The 19010-nt window shown below is 38.9% G+C and overlaps 1 protein-coding gene across 1 annotated transcript in view; it reads left to right on the plus strand.

The window, feature by feature from the left end:
* Positions 1-19010, plus strand: part of camk4 (calcium/calmodulin-dependent protein kinase IV) — a 114680-nt gene that overhangs the window by 43453 nt on the left and 52217 nt on the right. Inside the window, exons 3-5 of the mRNA XM_072281055.1 lie at positions 8372-8434; positions 10889-10971; positions 11653-11725. Of these exons, the coding sequence (XP_072137156.1) occupies positions 8372-8434; positions 10889-10971; positions 11653-11725 (219 nt within the window). The remainder of the gene's footprint in view (positions 1-8371; positions 8435-10888; positions 10972-11652; positions 11726-19010) is intronic.

Consider the following 19010-nt stretch of genomic DNA (forward strand, 5'->3'; position numbering starts at 1 on the left):
GGCCTCCACTCGGAGAAGCAATTCTCTACTACCACTCTTTGGCTTCTTCCATTGAGCCAATGTCTAATCCAATTTACCACCTCTCCATGTATACCTAGCGACTGAATTTTCTTGACTAACCTCCCATGTGGGACCTTGTCAAAGGCCTTACTGAAGTCGATGTAGACAATATCCACTGCCTTCCCTTCATCCACTTTCCTGGTAGCCTCCTCGAAAAACTCCAGTAGATTGGTCAAACATGACCTACCACGTACAAAGCCATGTTGACTCTCCCTAATAAGTTCCTGTCTATCCAAATGCTTGTAGATTCTGTCTCTTAGTACTCCCTCCAATAACTTACCTACTACCGACATTAAACTTACTGGCCTATAATTTCCCGGATTACTTTTTGATCCTTTTTTAAATAACGGAACAACATGAGCCACTCTCCAATCCTCCGGCACCTCACCTGTAGACAGCGACATTTTAAATATTTCTGCCAGTGCCCCTGCAATTTCAACACTAGTCTCCTTCAAGGTCCGAGGGAACACCCTGTCAGGTCCTGGGGATTTATCCACTTTAATTTTCCTCAAGACAGCAAGGACCTCCTCCTTTTCGATCTGTACAGTTTCCATGATCTCACTACTTGTTTCCCTTAATTCCATAGACTTCATGCCAGTTTCCTTAGTAAATACAGACGCAAAAAAACCTATTTAAGATCTCCCCCATTTCCTTTGGTTCCTCACATAGCCGACCACTCTGATCTTCAAGAGGACCAATTTTATCCCTTACAATCCTTTTGCTCTTAATATACCTGTAAAAGCTCTTTGGATTATCCTTCACTTTGACTGCCAAGGCAACCTCATGTCCTCATTTAGCCCTCCTGATTTCTTTCTTAAGTATTTTCTTGCACTTCTTATACTCCTCAAGCACGTTACTTACTCCCTGCTTCCTATACATGTCATACAACTCCCTCTTCTTCTTTATCAGAGTTGCAATATCCCTTGAGAACCAAAGTTCCTTATTCCTATTCACTTTGCCTTTAATCCTGACAGGAACATACAAATTCTGCACTCTCAAAATTTCTCCTTTGAAGGCTCCCACCTACCGATCACATCCTTGCCAGAGAACAACCTGTCCCAATCCACGCTTTTTAGATCCTTTCTCATTTCTTCAAATTTGGCCTTCTTCCAGTTAAGAACCTCAACCCTTGGACCAGATGTATCCTTGTCCATGATCAAGTTGAAACTAATGGTGTTATGATCACTGGAACCAAAGTGCTCCCCTACACAGACTTCTGTCACTTGTCCTAACTCGTTTCCTAACAGGAGATCCAATATTGCATCCCCTCTAGTTGGTCCCTCTGTATATTGATTTAGAAAACTTTCCTGAACACATTTTACAAACTCTAAACCATCTAGACCCCTAACAGTATGGGAGTCCCAATCGGTATATGGAAAATTAAAATCCCCTACCACCACAACTTTACGTTTCCTGCAGTTGCCCGCTGTCTCTCTGCAGATTTGCTCTTCCAATTCTTGTTGACTATTGGGTGGTCTGTAATACAATCCCACTAATGTGGCCATACCTTTTCTGTTTCTCAGCTCCACCCATAAGGACTCAGTAGACAAGCCCTCTAATCTGTCCTGCCTGAGCACTGCTGTAATATTTTCCCTAACAAGCAATGCTACTCCCCCACCTTTCATTCCTCTGCCTTGTGTTGAGTTAATACAGCAGTTGGCGCGTGGCCAAGTGGTTAAGGTGTCGGTCTAGTGATCTGAAGATCACTAGCTCGAGCCTCAGCAGAGGCAATGTGTTGTGTCCTTGAGCAAGGTACTTAACCACACATTGCTCTGAGATGACACTGGTGCCAGGCTGTATCAGCCCTAGTGCCCTTCCCTTGGATGACATCAGTGGCGTGGAGAGGGGAGACTTGCAGCATGGGCAACTGCCAGTCTTCCATAAAACCTTGCCCAGGCCTGCGCCCTGGAAACCTTCCAAGGTGCAAATCCATGGTCTCATGAGACTAACAGATGCCTATTGATATATTAAGTTGAATTGATAGAGCAGGTCTTACTTGTGTGAAACATAAGCAAGTACAAAACAAAATGGGCAAAACTAAATTAGGATAAGGTAATCATTATTGCACCATCAAATAATAAAATCTTTTCAGTATGTTGACGTGCTGTGGTATCAAATTCATCTTCTATTCTCAGATTGTTTTGAATTATAAATCCATGTATATTTACTTCCAACTGTATGAATACTGACTAATTTCTGAGTACATTTACAATAAGCAAAGTAAATGTCAGTGAGAATTCTTAAATAATAGAGATTCATGGTTAAATGACAGTTGCATAGATTAAATTCCTAGTAATAAAGTAAAGTATGAATGAACTTCATGACTGAAAAACTCTGCAGTATCCAGTATGCCTGGGTGATATTGTGGAGTTAGTGTTCTTTTTTTTTTATTAATATCTCAGGCTTCAGGAGTTGGCCCTCACCACTCTTTGGATGAAGAAACTTCTCCTGAATTCCCTCTTGTATTTTTATTTTATTTTGTTTAGTGATGCCGTGTGGAGGCGACCCTTCTGGCCCTTTGATCCATGCCACCCCAGCAACCCCAGACAAGCCAAATTAACCCAAACCTATTACTAGACAATTTACAATAACCAGTTAACCTACCCGGTATGTCTTTGGACTGGGAGAAGGAACCAGAGCAGCTGGGGAAAGTCCACGTATTCCACGGGAAGGATCTACAGATTCCTTATAGACAGCGCTGGAATTGAATTCCAAACTCCAGAATGTCCTGGGCTGCATAGCGTCACGCTAACTATTATGCTACCACGGAGCCTATTGGCACTAAAGGGACGCTGTCTAGCTATACTCTTCTAAACAAGTGGAAGCATTCTGTCTGTGTTCACTCTGTAGTGTGTGACCTGCTGAGTTCCTCCTGCGTTTTGTGTGTGGTACCTCCATGATATACGTTTTTTCTCTGGTTATTTTTTAGTAGAGATTTGATTGTTTTCTATGATCAGTGTTAAGCTCACAGGTCTATAATTCCCAAAACATGTTCAATGCTACAAAAATACTATTTACTTAACATTCATTCCCTATTCTCAATGCATTCATTTCATTACTCATATCATCTGATGTCTTGTGCACTTGTATCACTTAGTAAAACAGAAGTGGAATAGTGATTTAATATTTCTGGTACAGGTTTCCCCCGCCACCCAAAGGTAGAGCGTTCCTATGAAACAGTTCGTAAGCCAGAATGTCGTAAAGCAAAGAAGCAATTACCGTTTATTTATATGGGAAAAATTTGTGAGCATTCGCAGACCCAAAAATAACCTACCAAATCATGCCAAATAACACATAAAACCTAAAATAACAGTAACATATAGTAAAAGCAGGAATAATATGGTAAATACACAGCCTATATAAATTAGAACTACTTCTCTACAACGATTGCCTGCACTGTTCTCCGTAGCAAAAATCTCACGCAAGCACTCTTGGCGAAACACGGCGCAAGCGCTCTCAGCAGAAAATCTCACGCAAGCGCTCTTGGCAAAACACTCTCTCCAGTAACCTTTAAGCTATGAAGCTGCCAAATCATACCAAATAACGCATAAAAATACACAGCCGATATAAAGTAGAAATAATGTATGTACAGTGTAGTATCACTTACGGGAATCGGGAAGACAGCGCCGAGCACACTGATGATGGTGTGTTAGGCTGAGTTGTCGGAAGTTGGGGTGGTGCAGTGGCCCCTACCCTCCGGGCAGCGAACCGATATCGATCTGCGAAGCATGCAGGGGTACAGCAGTAGCCGGGACGCATCCAGCACATCTTTAAGAAAAAAAGACGAAATAAACAAGCTAATTAATTAGGTGCCGCCTGGCACGTAAATGTCGGCCCAGATCAGAGGCAATTGCCGATTACATAGAGCAAGTGAAATCAGCAATCGCTTCTGATCTGGGCCGACATTTATGTGCCAGGCGGCACCTAATTAATTAGCTTGTTTATTTCGGCTTTTTTCTTAAAGACGTGCTGGGTGCCTCCTGGCTACCGCTGCATTCTCTGCGAATCAGTATCTGTCAGCGGCCCGGAGGTTGGGACCACTGGGGTGGTGGGACATGGGGGTGTCATCTCATCATTAATAAGGGCAGGCAGGTATCTTCTTCTATGTCTGCCTGCCTCAATGTCGAAGGTCGAGGTTCATCGTCTGCTGTGGCTGATGTGGAAGGCTTGAAAAACGACAGTATGCTTGACTGCTAGCCTCGCTCATTTTTCTACCATACAGTTCTTTGTAAACCATCTTGCAAATATGCCCTAAACCGATGTACCCTTTCAAAATTAAAGTCGTACTTTATCATTGCAGCGATAATCTCACGCAGTCACCTCACGTTCAGTTCCTGGACGACTTCACTTTCGGTCCGTTCGCATTCGGTTTTGATTGTTATCCTTTCCTCTTCCAATTGCATCAGCTCTTCATCTATCAGTTCTTGGTCATGGGATGCCAAAACCTCTTCAACATCATCTTCATCAACGTCCACAAGCCAAACTCACTTTGTCCTTACTTCGTTCACCACGATCGAAATGCTTAATTATGTCTAGTTTTACACTAAGTGCAACACCATTACAAGTTCTTTTAGGCTTTTCTGATACTTTAGAACTCATCTTGCAAACGGCTGCTCACAGGCACGTGTTTAAGCAATGCCGGCGAGAATGCAGTTCCGAATCCAGGGGAGAGCGGCTGCTCGGGGCGCATGCTGCCTTTTATCGTGCGCTGCTTTTTTTCACGTGCTGCCTTTATTCACGTGCTGCTTTTTTCGTAACAGTGAAAACACCTTCTGTTAGCGAAAACAGGCAACTAATGTAGGTCTTTCGTAACAGCGAGGTTTCGTAAAGCGAACGTTGGAAAAGCGGGGGACACCTGTACTTTCTTTCATAGTTTGCTTAGTGTTGCATTTGAATAGAATAAAATCCCTCACTGTTTAATTATAGAATTGTATTTAAAATACCATGATAGTACCAATTTTTGATTTCTTTCGACTGCTTTGAAGTATTCACCATTTTAAACTTGAAGAGACACACAAAATGCAGGAAGTACTCAGCGGGTCAGGCTGTATCTATTGAGAGAAATGGGCAATCAATGTGTTGGGTTAAGAGTTAGGTGAAGTCAACATAAAATATTGATTGCCCTTTTCTCTCTGAATGTGCTGTCTGCCTTGCTGAGTTCCTCCAGCACTTTGTTCCTCCAGGTTCCAGCAACAGCTGCCTCTTGTGTCTGTGCCATAGGAAATGCAATCCAGAGCAGGAGTACAAGAATTTTGACTTACGTAATGGCAATGTTCTGAACTCAAAGATCTTAAGCCTATCCGATATACAGTAGATAGCTATGGATACCCTTGCTAAATGGAGGTTATACTGTAGCCAACTGTACTTGAAAAACTAGATCACTTCCCTGCTTATCCTCCTTGGCGAGCTTAGCTGCCAATAACCACTATTTGAGCGGTGGTCCTCCCTTACTAGCAAGGAGGAGAAACTTCCAGCTAGTGAAGTAGTTTAAACAGTTCATTTATTTTTAGTGAAACATATTTAAAAGATAAAATTCTTCAAGCGCATTTAAAACTCAGAGGATTTCTATCTTACATAAGATTTCCAAATTACAAGTGATTTCTAAAGCAGAAATGATTCCTAAAACACAGGCACAATGCCTATAGCTAAAAAGAGGTGGTCTGTTGCAGACACAATGCCTATAGCTAAAAAGAGGTGGTCTGTTGCAGACACAATGTCTATAGCTAAAAAGAGGTGGTCTGTTGCAGAAATCAAAGGCAGAGGAATGTTTTCTGGTCACCCCGGCTTTCTATCATTATCTTATCACTCCATGACCATCATAACAAACCTGACTGCTCTTACATTTATACTGTTTTTTGCCACTGGATGACTTCACATAGATGGTTGGGAACCCCTGTCTTAGACCCTTTTTATGCTATGGAACCTTATCATTAACAAAGAGGGTTGAGGGTTGTGGACTCCAGGTTGTGAACCTCTAGTCTAAAAGCTTCTGGCGATAGAGATCTCAAATATCCACAATTAATGCTGCAAGGGCTGACGCTCTGACTACACAAATCTCCCAAATATTGTTAGATCAGCTATTTGATACACTATGAAGATGATCATTTTGCCCAAATTTTTGTATATATTCCAATCGGTTCCAATTTTTATCCCAAAATCTTTTTTTGATAACTTAGATTCAAAAATTTCCTCATATATTTGGCAGAATAAAAATCCTAGGTTAGGTAAAAGGTATCTACAGAAATCTAAAAAGGAGGGGGGCTGACCCTCCTGAATTTTAGATTCTATTATTGGGCAATTAATATTCGATATTTAAAATTTTGGTTACAAGATTTGGATGCATCTTTAAACCCTCATTGGGTAACTCTTGAATCTAATTCATTACAAGGGTTTTCCTTGGGTTCGGTTTTAGGAACTTTACTTCCTTTTACTTCTTTTAAATCATATAAACAAATGAACAACCCAATAGTTAAGCATACTTTACGTATATGGTTTCAATTCCGAAGATTTTTTGGGTTTAACCAATTTATTCTAGCAAGTCCCATTATATCAGATTTTCTTTTTCAACCTTCTACGATGGATCAAGCTTACTCTGATTGGAAAACCAAAGGTATAATATCTTTTCGCGATTTATTCTTGGATAACTGTTTTATGTCTTTTGATCAACTCTCTAATAAATATAACTTACTCAGATCTCACTTTTTTAGATATCTACAGATTAGAAACTTTTTAATTACTGTCTCCCCTAATTTTCCACACCCATATCCAATGGACACTTTGGAAAAAATCTTAGATTTAAATCTCTCTCAGAAAAGTGTAGTAGCAATTATATATAATATAATTATGAATTTATGTCCTGATGCTTCTAATAAAATTAAAGCTGACTGGGAAAGAGAACTTGAGATTAATATACCGACTGAAAAATGGGAAAAAGTTCTTCAGTTGGTGAATTCATCCTCTGTATGTGCTAAGCATAGGTTGATACAGTTTAAAGTAGTGTACAGGGCTCATATGTCCAAAGATAAACTATCTCGTTATTACTCTTATATTAATCCAATATGTGACAGATGTCATTCCGAGATAGCTTCTTTAACCCACATGTTTTGGTCATGTCCCTTGTTGGAGAAATATTGGAAAGATATTTTTGATATTATTTCAACGATCCTAAATATAGACTTACAACCTCATCCAATTACTGCTATCTTTGGACTACCAATGATAGACTTAAATAATTTAACCTCTTCATCACGAAGGATGATTGCATTTCTTACTTTAATAGCTAGAAGGTCCATTTTGTTGAATTGGAAAGAGATTAACCCTCCTACTGTATTTCATTGGTTTTCACAAACTATGGTGTGTTTGAATTTGGAGAAAATTAGGTGCAGTTTATGACACTTCCATTAAGTTTGAAAAAACTTGGAGGCCATTCATTCAGCATTTTCATTTGATGTAATTTGATCATTTCCAAACTTGTTTTATCTCTCTGTACTGTTGTTGGAGGGGAATGGAGTCGTCGACACTAAGGTTTTCTTCTTTTCCATTTTTAAGTTGTTAGTTTTGCCCAGGTCTTTTAGTTTAGTTGATTAATTTTGTTTTTCTTTGGGGATGGGGTTTGCGTTTTTTTGTTTTTTTTTTCTTTTTCATGATTTTTTTTTCCAGTTTTTTTTGCTTTGTATTATCCGTGGTTAGTTCTACATGTTTGGGAGCTTTGTTAATTTACAATACTTGGTTTTGCAATTACTTTTTTTAAGTGTAACGATATATCTCCTACTATTTGTATTATTGCTATGTTTTGTTTCTATATTTTCAAATTAATAAAAAGATTGAAAAAGAAAGCTATTTGACACACTAAGTGATGGTACTAGTCTGGTTTGCAAGCTTCCCTGAACTAAATAACTTAGCCAGTGTTGCCTGGTTTGATGCAGGCCAAATTAACATAACCCCATTGTGTTAAACTGCATCTCTTGAGCTCAAGGTAGTACTATTACTTTGCAAATCTGTCCTTTTAACTTCAGATTGATTATTGCTTGCAATTTGCATTAAGAACCAAAGACTGGTTCTTGTTTATGACAAGAAGCTGAGTAAGGAATATTGGTTGGAATTTTAACTTACTCAAAAACATCTCCTTGATCCCTGGAAGTGGCAGCTGCTTTGTTAGAAAGCTGAGCATGGCGAAAAGCAGCACCCCCCCCCCCCAAGCCGGACCTGGACAGTGAATATCATCACATTTAGGAAACAAGTTTGAATGTTTAATAATTACATTCTCATTTCTCAAAGCTTAGTTGTATTTTACATTATACTTTTTCCACAGATAGATAAAAAGATAGTTCGGACTGAAATAGGAATTCTACTTCGACTCTCCCATCCCAATATTGTAAGTATGATTTACTATATTCAGTATAAATATTTAACATTCTCATTAATACTATTTTCCAATATTTTTGCATAATGTGCTTAAAAGAGTGTATTTATGTAAAGACTTTCCCCATTTTATGCTGTTATAAAGCAAGATACAATCAAAATAAAAAAACTTGTAATATAAGAGTTGTGGCTACAAGTTAACACAGAGCAAGGTCATGTAATTGGGTATTCACTAGTAAATTTGTTTTTAATAATGCTTATTTATTAGTTAATTTATCATTATTAATTTAAAGTGTCAATAATAAGTATTCCATACTTTGAAATGCTTTGATTTAAGTTGACTACCCAGCTAAACATAATCATCTTGTGTGTCATTTTGATATGAACCTGTATTTAAAAACATTACATTCTAAGTAGATAAACTAGGACAAATTGTTTTATCAGTATGTTCTCTGATTTTTCTTTTTGAAAAAGGAAATGATTTTGTCAGACTTTTGATTGTCAACGAAACGTCTTTCCTTGATAACGAGGGAATGTATAGTATATGTAATCCAAAATGGTGTAAATAATTGGTCCATTATCTATACAAATTATTATGTTGGACCAGATAATTTGTAATACTTTTATTTTATTAGGCACTCTTAACTAAGAAAATTGATTTTTTTTTTAGGCTTGGTTGTACCTCATGTTGTAAGTATGATTTGTAAGGCCTATGCCAGGTACAAAATCACCTGAGCCTTCACTGTGTGACACCTGTGAGGAAATTAAACCTCAGCAGGATTGATGAGGTTTATGGTCAAGAATGAGGTATTAGTGATAGAAGACCTCGGTTTCCTTGTGAGCTTGAGTGAATAATATCTGCTTTTCTGCTTTATAAGAAAATCTTTGCCAAATTATGAATTTCATTTCTCCCAAATCTGCTTGCCATATTCTTGATTTAGGTTAAATTGTAATTGTAAATTATGGCACTGTTAATTAGGAGTTTAAATTGCATTGGAGTCTGAATAATATCGTCAGAATTCAGCTTTTTAATATGAAGGAGCCGTCTACTAATTTTGAATGGGTGGCCTCAGCATTGCCGAAAATAGGCCATTTAAAATCACGGTGTCTCCAAATGTGCTGAAAATTGACAAGTTTCTTGGAAATGAAGTTGAATGAATTACATTGATCACAACATGATTTTTATTTGTTTCTTTTGTGAGTAGCACCCTTATTTTACTCATTTCATAGAATCATAGAGTATACAGTGCAGAAATAGGCCTTTTGGCACCTACTGGGTTCCATGAATCATCAAGCACTCAATTATACTAATTCTATCTTACTCTTTCCACACTTGGAATAACAAAGGTTCATTGTGACAAAGCTAATCGGTGACGTAACTCCATTTACTTTTCCTAACTTCATAGTAATTTATAGCACAGGAGGAAGCCATTCAATTCATTATGTTCATGCATACCAAAAATGGAACTATTTAAATTATTCCTAGTTGTTTATATCTCCCCAAGTTTTTATCAGGGTATCTTTTAAATGTGAGAAGGCTTTTGGCTCCATACTCTTTAATATATGAAGTTCTAAACCTACTTGTCTTTTGGTGAAAACCTTATTTCCTCACTTCCTTCTAATCCCACCAATTAAAATAAGCCTATGCCTCCTAATTACTGACCATTCTGCTGATGAAAGTATTGACTTCAGTTTAAAGTCATTTTTACTACATCACACATTTAATGTCAACAATCAGCAAAATGATTTGGTGAGTACTCATCCTGATTGATTGTTAGGTTATTTAAGATGATCAACATTCAGTAAATGCTAACTAGAAAGAAGTACTTATTCAACATACCTATTACATCTTTGGGTATGGTATCACCCCTATCAGTTTTCAAGGGAATACATTGCTCTTAACGATAATATTTCCATGTTTATTTTAACATCTCGTAATTTTTTTCCCCTATGTTCCACTTTGGCCTTATTATCTATTCGGTGGTCATGAAATGTAGTTATCCTATTCCCATAGAAATAATCTTATGTGAAAAGAATTTCAGACACAAACCCAAGCAAGGCCATACATCAAAAGTAGTGCCTTCTGTATTTTTGATTCTTATAAGATTAAAAACTGAGAATAAATACTGAACCCGTAAGCAGTTTTGTTGATATTGTATGCCCAAAGGGCTGGGAGAATTCACAACCATGGGGACTGGATGGAACAAATAGCGTGGATGTACTTCAGGAGACAAGAATATTTGGGAGAAGGGAACGAAAGATTTAGGTGAAGAGATATGAGAAGAGCTTCAATTGAAAGATCAACATTGTCATGGACTAGTTGAGCTAACTAGCCTTTTCTATACTACTTCTATACTAACCTTTTTTATGCTACAGTATGTAATCTTTAGTGCTTAGTGGAACCAATATTAGATTAATAATGAAACCTTTTTATATGTATTTTCTTAACAACTAACTCCTTTTACAGATTAGACTGAAAGAGATCTTTGAGACTCCATTAGAGATTAACTTAGTCCTGGAGCTGGTGACTGGAGGAGAACTATTTGACAGGTCTCTGATTTGTTTTGTTTTGAATTCAGAAGATACAGTACGAGTTTTCTATAACTTTTGTCAATGTCAAGATTTGGCATAGTGTCATGGAAGTTAGCGCTTTTAAAATTTACACTCACTTTTTTTAATATACAATATTTCTGTTTTTGCATGTTTTTTAATCTATTCAATATACCTAATTGATTTACTTGTTTATTTTTTATTTTATTTATTTATTTTTTCTCTGCTAGATTATGTATTGCATTGAACTGTTGCTGCTAAGTAAACAAATTTCACATCATATGCTGGTGATAATAAACCTGATTCTGATTCATAATGATACAGATGATAGTTTTCCTTTCTTAGCATGTGAATGTTGAGCACTGCTGCCTCATCTGCTGAAAGTCGAATTTCCTGGTGGCCAGCCACTTTAATTCCTATCAGCATTGCTGTTTTGACATGTCAGTCCATGGCCTCCTCTTTTGCTATGATGAGGCCACTCTCACGGTGGAGAAGGCCTCATGTACCCCTTTACTTATGGAGATCTGCATGAGATTTTCACTTACCTGTGGTCCCTGAATTCTCCAAAGTCTGCTTCCTTATACAGGTGCTCCATCTGTAATTTATCAAATTTTTATAAATGCTAATAGATTAATGTAAAAATAGTCATTTGGGTTCAGTAACAGATTTTGCATTTTGTAGGATTGTTGAAAGGGGCTATTACAGTGAGAAAGATGCTGCAGACGTTGTCAGACAAATCCTGGAAGCTGTTGCTGTAAGTTTTCTTTACTGTTACTGTATTCCCTATTGTTCTGTGAGCTTGAGCATGCTGATTTTGATTGTTTACTATTTTATACTGCTTATTTCAAATAACAAATTAACTGCTACCCTATCGAGATGTGAAATAGGAAAGGCAGTGAACCCAAAAGGGTATGTTGGGGGGTGTTTCTGCAGGGCTCACACTATTCTGTCAGTAGCCTTTGCTACAAACCTGAGGTGCAGATTCCTGTAATTGAAAAAGTACCATTTGATCCTGAGACAAGGATCTGGAGTACCAGGACTATGTTATGTTTGTTATCCCAGTAGGGCTTTTGTAGTGGTATAGACCCCTACACTCTCATGGCGGTGGGGCAGGTTTGAAAGCATCAGAGCCTTTTGCTGTGTTGCAAGGCGAGAGATTCACCAGAGCTGCATTAAGTTGTGGTGGATAGTGACATAAGAACTTGATGGTATCGAGGTATGTAAGCTGAGTGGGGAGGATATCAAGTAACTTGGTTTGTCTTGACTTCAGGGCTCTGTTCCTCAGAGGATTATGGAGTCAGGTTTTGGAAGCTTGGGCATTGAGCTTTGCGGGGGTATGATCAGGGATTGGAAACTGTCCCAATGGTGTAGTGGCATCCGCACTGGACTTCAAGGCAAGTGGTCATGGGTTCGAATCCGGCTGGCTGCTTGCATGCTTTCCATCCATTCTGGGTTGAACATCGAGTGAGCAACTCATCCTCGTAAAAATACAGACAAGTGCTAAAGAAATGGCAAAGTTGCTACCGATACACCACAAGACATGGAGAGGAACAACAATGGTGTAATGTAGGTTCACTGGGGTGGAATTGTCATCAGGCGTGAGGAAATAGTGATTGCTATGTTCATTGCATCTAAAGGACAAAGGACAAAGAAGGTCTAGTAGGGGGACCCATTTTAGTGCTGAAGAAAAAGGCAAATTGTACAGGAATAGTATAATTCTGTTTTTTTGACATAGAAATTATACTGGGAATTTAAGGATGACTCATGGCAGAAATGTTCAGTATCCAAGTAGGTGGTGAAAGCAGGTACTTTCACAACAATTCATTATCAAAGTGAGTACTTGACTCACCAGGGCATAGGCTATAGCACAAGTTCTGGTTAATGGCATTACTTGATGGTCAGCATGGCCATGATGGGCTGAAGGTCTGTTTCTGAGCTGCATAATTAATTTGGACTGGAATTTGTATATAAATCACACGATTGAGAGTTCATAAAATTGACTAACTTTCAAATAATTACATTATACCCACTGATGGGGCATCTGATAGGAATGCAAAGAGGAAAGGTATATAGATCAGGCACTAAGATAATGCAAAAAAAGATATTTGCTTTCCATAGAAAAGTCTGTAGGTAACCTTAGTGGATATCCTCGGTGACATTGGCTGAAGCCAGTTATCTCTTTTTTAAGTACTAGCACTGAATTTTCTTTGTGATGAACAACACAGACAACTTACCATATCTCAGAGTTACCTTTCAGCAACAGCAGGTATCAATGATGAAATTCCCTATTGTTTTCAATGTGCCAGCTAAACCTTGCCAGTGAGTGAAAAGGGTACTTCAAAATTAAGACCTGCATTGTGCCACAAAACTCACGGTCCACCAAGCACTGTTGATCACTTCTGTGCTCTATGATTCTGAAATGTTGGTGACCTACAGCAGGTATCTTAAGCCATTGAAAAGAATGCCATTTGTATAAAATGCTCCAAATTCATTGGAAGATAATTAAAACATGCCAGTATCCTCTACTGGGTATCCTCACCACTGAGGCCCTTGTAAATTGAGCTGAATATTTCAGGACACCAAACTCTGAAAATGGACCCTGCATTCTGAGATCTTTTGTTGGAGGAGATTATCAGGTAAATGGAAAGAAAGTTTCAATGATGCTCTTAAAACTTTCTTGGGGGAAAAAAGTGCAACATACCCATTCCCAGATGGCAGTGGTGAAGATGCTCAGAGATCTGATTTTTCCACTGGTTTTGTTGCCAGCTTTGCTTTTGTTTAGAACACTAACATACAAAAGAAGATATTTGTATATGTTCCTCCTTTTCATATGGTGTTTAAAATCTTTTTGGTGCACCTTAAAGCCTCCGGGGTAAAAAATCACGATGGGTTTGAAGCAACTTTGTGAGCATGTGGATCTGCAGATGGCAAATCAATGAATTACATTTTGAAGTTTCAATGGAGAATTTGCTGTATGTGGACTGAATTTGGATCGAGCAAAACAGAAGCAGGCAGTTCACCTAAAGATATAGTAATTTGATGTTTGGTCCAATAATTCAAGCGGCTTATGAGTAACGGGAGTGGGAATTCTGCATGCAACCTCAGCTAATGCAGGAACTGCAAATACTTAATCAGTGATTGAAGCATCACAAGCTTGTCAGAAAACTTCCAAGCCCATGATCTCAAATCCTCAATTACTTTTATTGAAAAGTATTTTACTAGTTCCCCACAATCGGGAATATTAGGCATTGTCAGCTATGGTCTATATGTAAATCTGATGCCAGGGTAGTCAGGCATCAACTGATTTGAGCCATGCATTTGGAAATGCACAAAGGACTGTGTGTCTCGCAATACGATCTGGGTATTCCCTAACCAGAAACCTTGGATGAATTATGAGGTCAAGTTCCTTTTAAAGGCTAGAGCTGCGGCTTTTAGGTCCGGGGATACCAGTCGCTACATGGAATCCAGACGTGAACTCCAGAAAGCCATTAAGGGCGCCAAGAGGCAATATCGAGCCAAGTTGGATGCCAGAGGGATGCCAGTAGACTATGGCAGGGTCCAAATGAGATTACTGGGTGCAAAGAAAAGGCTGGGAATATCAATAACTGTGGTGGTTCTCTTCCTGACGAACTTAACATATTCTACGCAAGATTCGAAAAGAAGAGGAGCGTCCCGCTCCCTCTGGATGAACCAGACCTGGTGGTATCGTGATTCATCGTCACTGAGGAGGACGTTAGAAGGGCCTTCCTGAAGATAAATCCAAGGAAGGCGACGGGCCCAGATGGCGTCCCGGGACGGATTCTCCGGGCCTGTGCAAGCGAGCTAGCTGGAGTGTTTGCTGACATCTTCAACTGCTCCTTGCTTCAGTCTAAGATCCCCTCGTGTTTTAAGAAGGCAACGATAATCCCAGTGCCGAAGAAGAGCAAGGTGACATGCCTGAATGACTATCGACCTGTGGCTCTGACATCAATTGTTATGAAGTGCTTCGAGCGATTAGTTATGGCACACATCAACCACAGCCTACCGGTCAACCTCAACGCTTTGCAATTCACCTACCGGAGCAACAGGTCAACAGCAGATGCCATCTCTCTGGCCCTACATTCCTCCTTAGAACACCCGGAGAATAAAGACGCATACGTAAGGCTCCTTTTCATTGACTACAGCTCTGCCTTTAATACTATCATTCCAAATCAACTGATTCCTAAGATCCGGAACCTGGGCCTTAGCACTCAGATCTGCAGCTGGATCTTCAACTTCCTCACAGGCAAGACCCAGGCTGTATAAATAGGGGACAAGCCTCCTCTACAATCGCTGTGAGCACCGGTGCCCCACAAGGCTGTGTACTCAGCCCCCTGCTGTACTCACTGTACACCCATGATTGTGTAGCCCAGTCTCCATCGAACTCGATATATAAGTTTGCTAATGACACAACAATTGTAGGCCGTATCTTGGGTAATGATGAATTTGAGTACAGAGAGGAAATTAAGAACCTGGTGGCATGGTGCGAAGACAATAACCTATCCCTCAACATCAGCAAGACGAAGGAATTGGTTGTTGACTTCAGAAGGAGTGGCGGACCGCACGACCCAATTTACATCGGTGGTGCGCAAGTGGAACAGGTCAAAAGTTTTAAGTTCCTCGGGGTCAATATCACAAATAACCTGACTTAGTCCAACCAAGCAGAGTTCACTGCCAAGAAGGCCCACCAGTGCCTTTACTTCCTGAGAAAACTGAAGAAATTTGGCCTATCCTCTAAAACCCTCACTAATTTTTATAGATGCACCGTAGAAAGCATTCTTCTAGGGTGCACCACAACCTGGTATGGAAGCTGTCCTGTCCAAGACCGGAAGAAGCTGCAGAAGATCGTGAACATAGCGCAGCACATCACACAATCCAATCTTCTGTTCTTGGACTCACTTTACACTGCACGCTGTCGGAGCAGTGCTACCAGAATAATCAAAGACACGACCCACCCAGCTAACACACTTTTCGTCCCTCTTCCCTCCGGGAGAAGGCTCAGGAGCTTGAAGACTCGTACGGCCAGATTTGGGAACAGCTTCTTTCCAACTGTGATAAGACTGCTGAACGGATCCTGACCCGGATCTGGGCCTTACCCTCCAAATATCTAGACCTCCCTCTTGGTTTTTTTGCACTACCTTACTTTCCATTTTTCTATTTTCTATTTATGATTTATAATTTAAATTTTTAATATTTACTATCGATATGTAATCCAGGGAGCGAGAAGCACAGAATCAAATATCGCTGTGATGATTGTACGTTCTAGTATCAATTGTTTGGCGACAATAAAGTAAAGTAAAATAAAGTAACCATTGGGAATTGCTGAATCTGATGCTGTCTGTTATTAAGCTGTAAACCTATTAAAATCCCCATGTAATGATTGCTAGCAGTATAACGCAGGTGGGTTGCTTATCTTGTGATGTTTCTATTTACATTCATAAAATAAACACATAAGCAACTAATATGAATTTTATACTTTGTTTGCTTTGTCAGAAGGCTTCAGCTAAAAGAAGCTGAGCAAAACTTGGTGGGTGTGACACATGGCATGGACAACAAATAACGTGCAGAATAGACATGCTTCTTAAATTTGAAAAAACTTAGGTATATACTTAAATATATTAGATAATTTAGTAGATTATAATACTTTATCAATAGAGTAATGCTAGTGTTTGATTAGCAGCATGTTTCTAATATAACTACGTGACAATGCTGATATTATTCTACATTTTGAAAACATTGAGATTTTTGAATTTCTACTGCAATTATGATATTGAAAAATTGCACCTACAGTCAATTTCAAGATATATTTTGAGCAAATTGCTTTGGTTGTACTCCATTGTTAAATAAAATTCTACTAAATCTTTTTAGTCAACTTATCTGAGCCAGTGACCATTTGGGAATTAGTGAATCTGATGCCGTCTGTTATTAAGCTATAACCTATTGAATTAAACATTATTTTTTTAGAAACCTATTTAATTCTCATGAAGTCATGTTAATTCTTTTAACTATTTAAAAATAAGCAATACTCAAGTTAAAACAGCAATTGTTTATGTAATTCTGGAGCAGTAGTAAAGTATAATATTTTGTCAATGAAGAAGAAGTTTTGCTAGCCTTTCAGATATACAGTACATGCATGTGTTTATACAGTGCCTATAAAAAGTATTCAACCCACCTGGAAGTTTTCATGTTTTGTTGTTTTACAACATTGAATAACAGTGGACTGAATTTGGCTTTTTTGACACTGATCAACAGAAAAAGACTCTTTCTTGTCAAAGTGAAAACAGATCTCTACAAAGTGATCTAAATTAATTACTAATATAAAATACAAAATAGTTGATTGCAAAAGTATTCACCCCCTTTAATGTGACACATCAGATCATCACTGGTGCACCAATTGGTTTTAGAAATCACATAGTTAGTTAAACTAGTTAGATCACCGTGTGCAGTCAAGATGTTTCAACTGATTGTAGTAAAAATACACCTGTATCTGGAAGGTTCAAGTGCTAGTGAGTCTGTATCCTGGCAAAAACTATATCATGAAGGCAAGAGAACACTCCAAGCAACTCTGCAAAAAGGTTATTGAAAAGTACAAGTCAGGAGATGGATACAAGAAAATTTCCAAGCCACTGAATATCTCTTGGAATACAGTTGAGTCAATCATCAAGAAATGGGAAGAATGTCACGCTGCTATAAATCTGCCTTGAGCAGGTCATCCTCAAAACCTGAGTGACTGTGCAAGAAGGGGACAAGTGAGGGAGGCCACCATGATACCTATGACAACTCTCGAAGAGTTACAAACTTCAGTGGCTGAGGTGGGAGAGACTGCACATATGACAACTGTTGCCCGGGTGTTTCCACCAGTCACAGCTTTATGGAGAGTGGCAAAGAGAAAGCCACTGTTGAAAAAACTTACTTGAAATCTCAGCTAGAGTTTGCGTATGTGGGAGACTCTGAAGTCAGCTGGAAGAAGGTTCTATGGTTCGATGAAACCAAAATTGAGCTTTTTGGCTATCAGACTAAATGCTATGTTTGGCATAAGCCAAACAATACACATAATCAAAACACACCATCCTTACCATGAAGCATGGTAGTGGCTGCATCATTCTGTGGGGATACTTCTCTGCTGCACTCCCAGGAAGGTGTGTGAAGGTAGAGGGTAAAATGAATACAGCAAAATATAGGGAAATCCTGGAGGAAAACTGTTGTAGTCTTCAAGAGAACTGCTGCTTGGGAGAAGATTTGTTTTTCAGCAAGACAATGACCCCAAGCAAAAAGCCAAAGCTACACAGGGGTGGCTTAAAAACAATAAAGTTAATCTCCTGGAGTGACCTAATCCAATTGAGAATTTGTGTCTAGACTTGAAAAGGGCTGTTCACTCATGATCCCCATGCAATCTGACAGAACTTGAGCTGTTTTTGTAAAGAAGAATAGGGGGAAATTGCAGTGTCCAGATGTGCAAAGCTAATGGATACCTACCCACACAGACTCAAAGCTATAATTGCTGCCAAAGGTGCATCTACTAAATACTGACTTGAAGGAGGTGAATAATTATGCCATCAATTATTTTGTATTTAATAATTGTAATGAATTCAAACAATTTGTAGAAATTTGTTTTCACTTTGACACGAAAGAGTCTTCTCTGATCAGTGTCAAAATAGCAAAATTAAATCCACTGTGATTCAATGTTGTAAGACAACAAAACATGAAAACTTCCAAAGGGGCTGAATACTTTTTATAGGCACTGTATATCAGAAAATTGCATGCTTATTTTAAATAGTAGTCCTATTTAATTTAGATGCCTTTGCAAAACAGGAAGTGTTCTGAAAATTTTAATTATTAGACGTAAAATAATTGTGACTGTCAGGGAAGGGAAGGGGAGAGGTCAGATAGTAGAGAGTATCCCTGTGGCCATCCCCCTCAGTAATCATTATCTTGTTTTGGATGCTGTTGGGGGGGGGGGGGGTGACCTGACAGAGGATGACCACGGCGATCAGGTCTCTGGCACTGAGCCTGGTTCCGTG

This window comes from Mobula birostris, chromosome 17 (genome assembly GCF_030028105.1).
Source record: "Mobula birostris isolate sMobBir1 chromosome 17, sMobBir1.hap1, whole genome shotgun sequence".
Lineage (NCBI taxonomy): Eukaryota > Metazoa > Chordata > Chondrichthyes > Myliobatiformes > Myliobatidae > Mobula > Mobula birostris.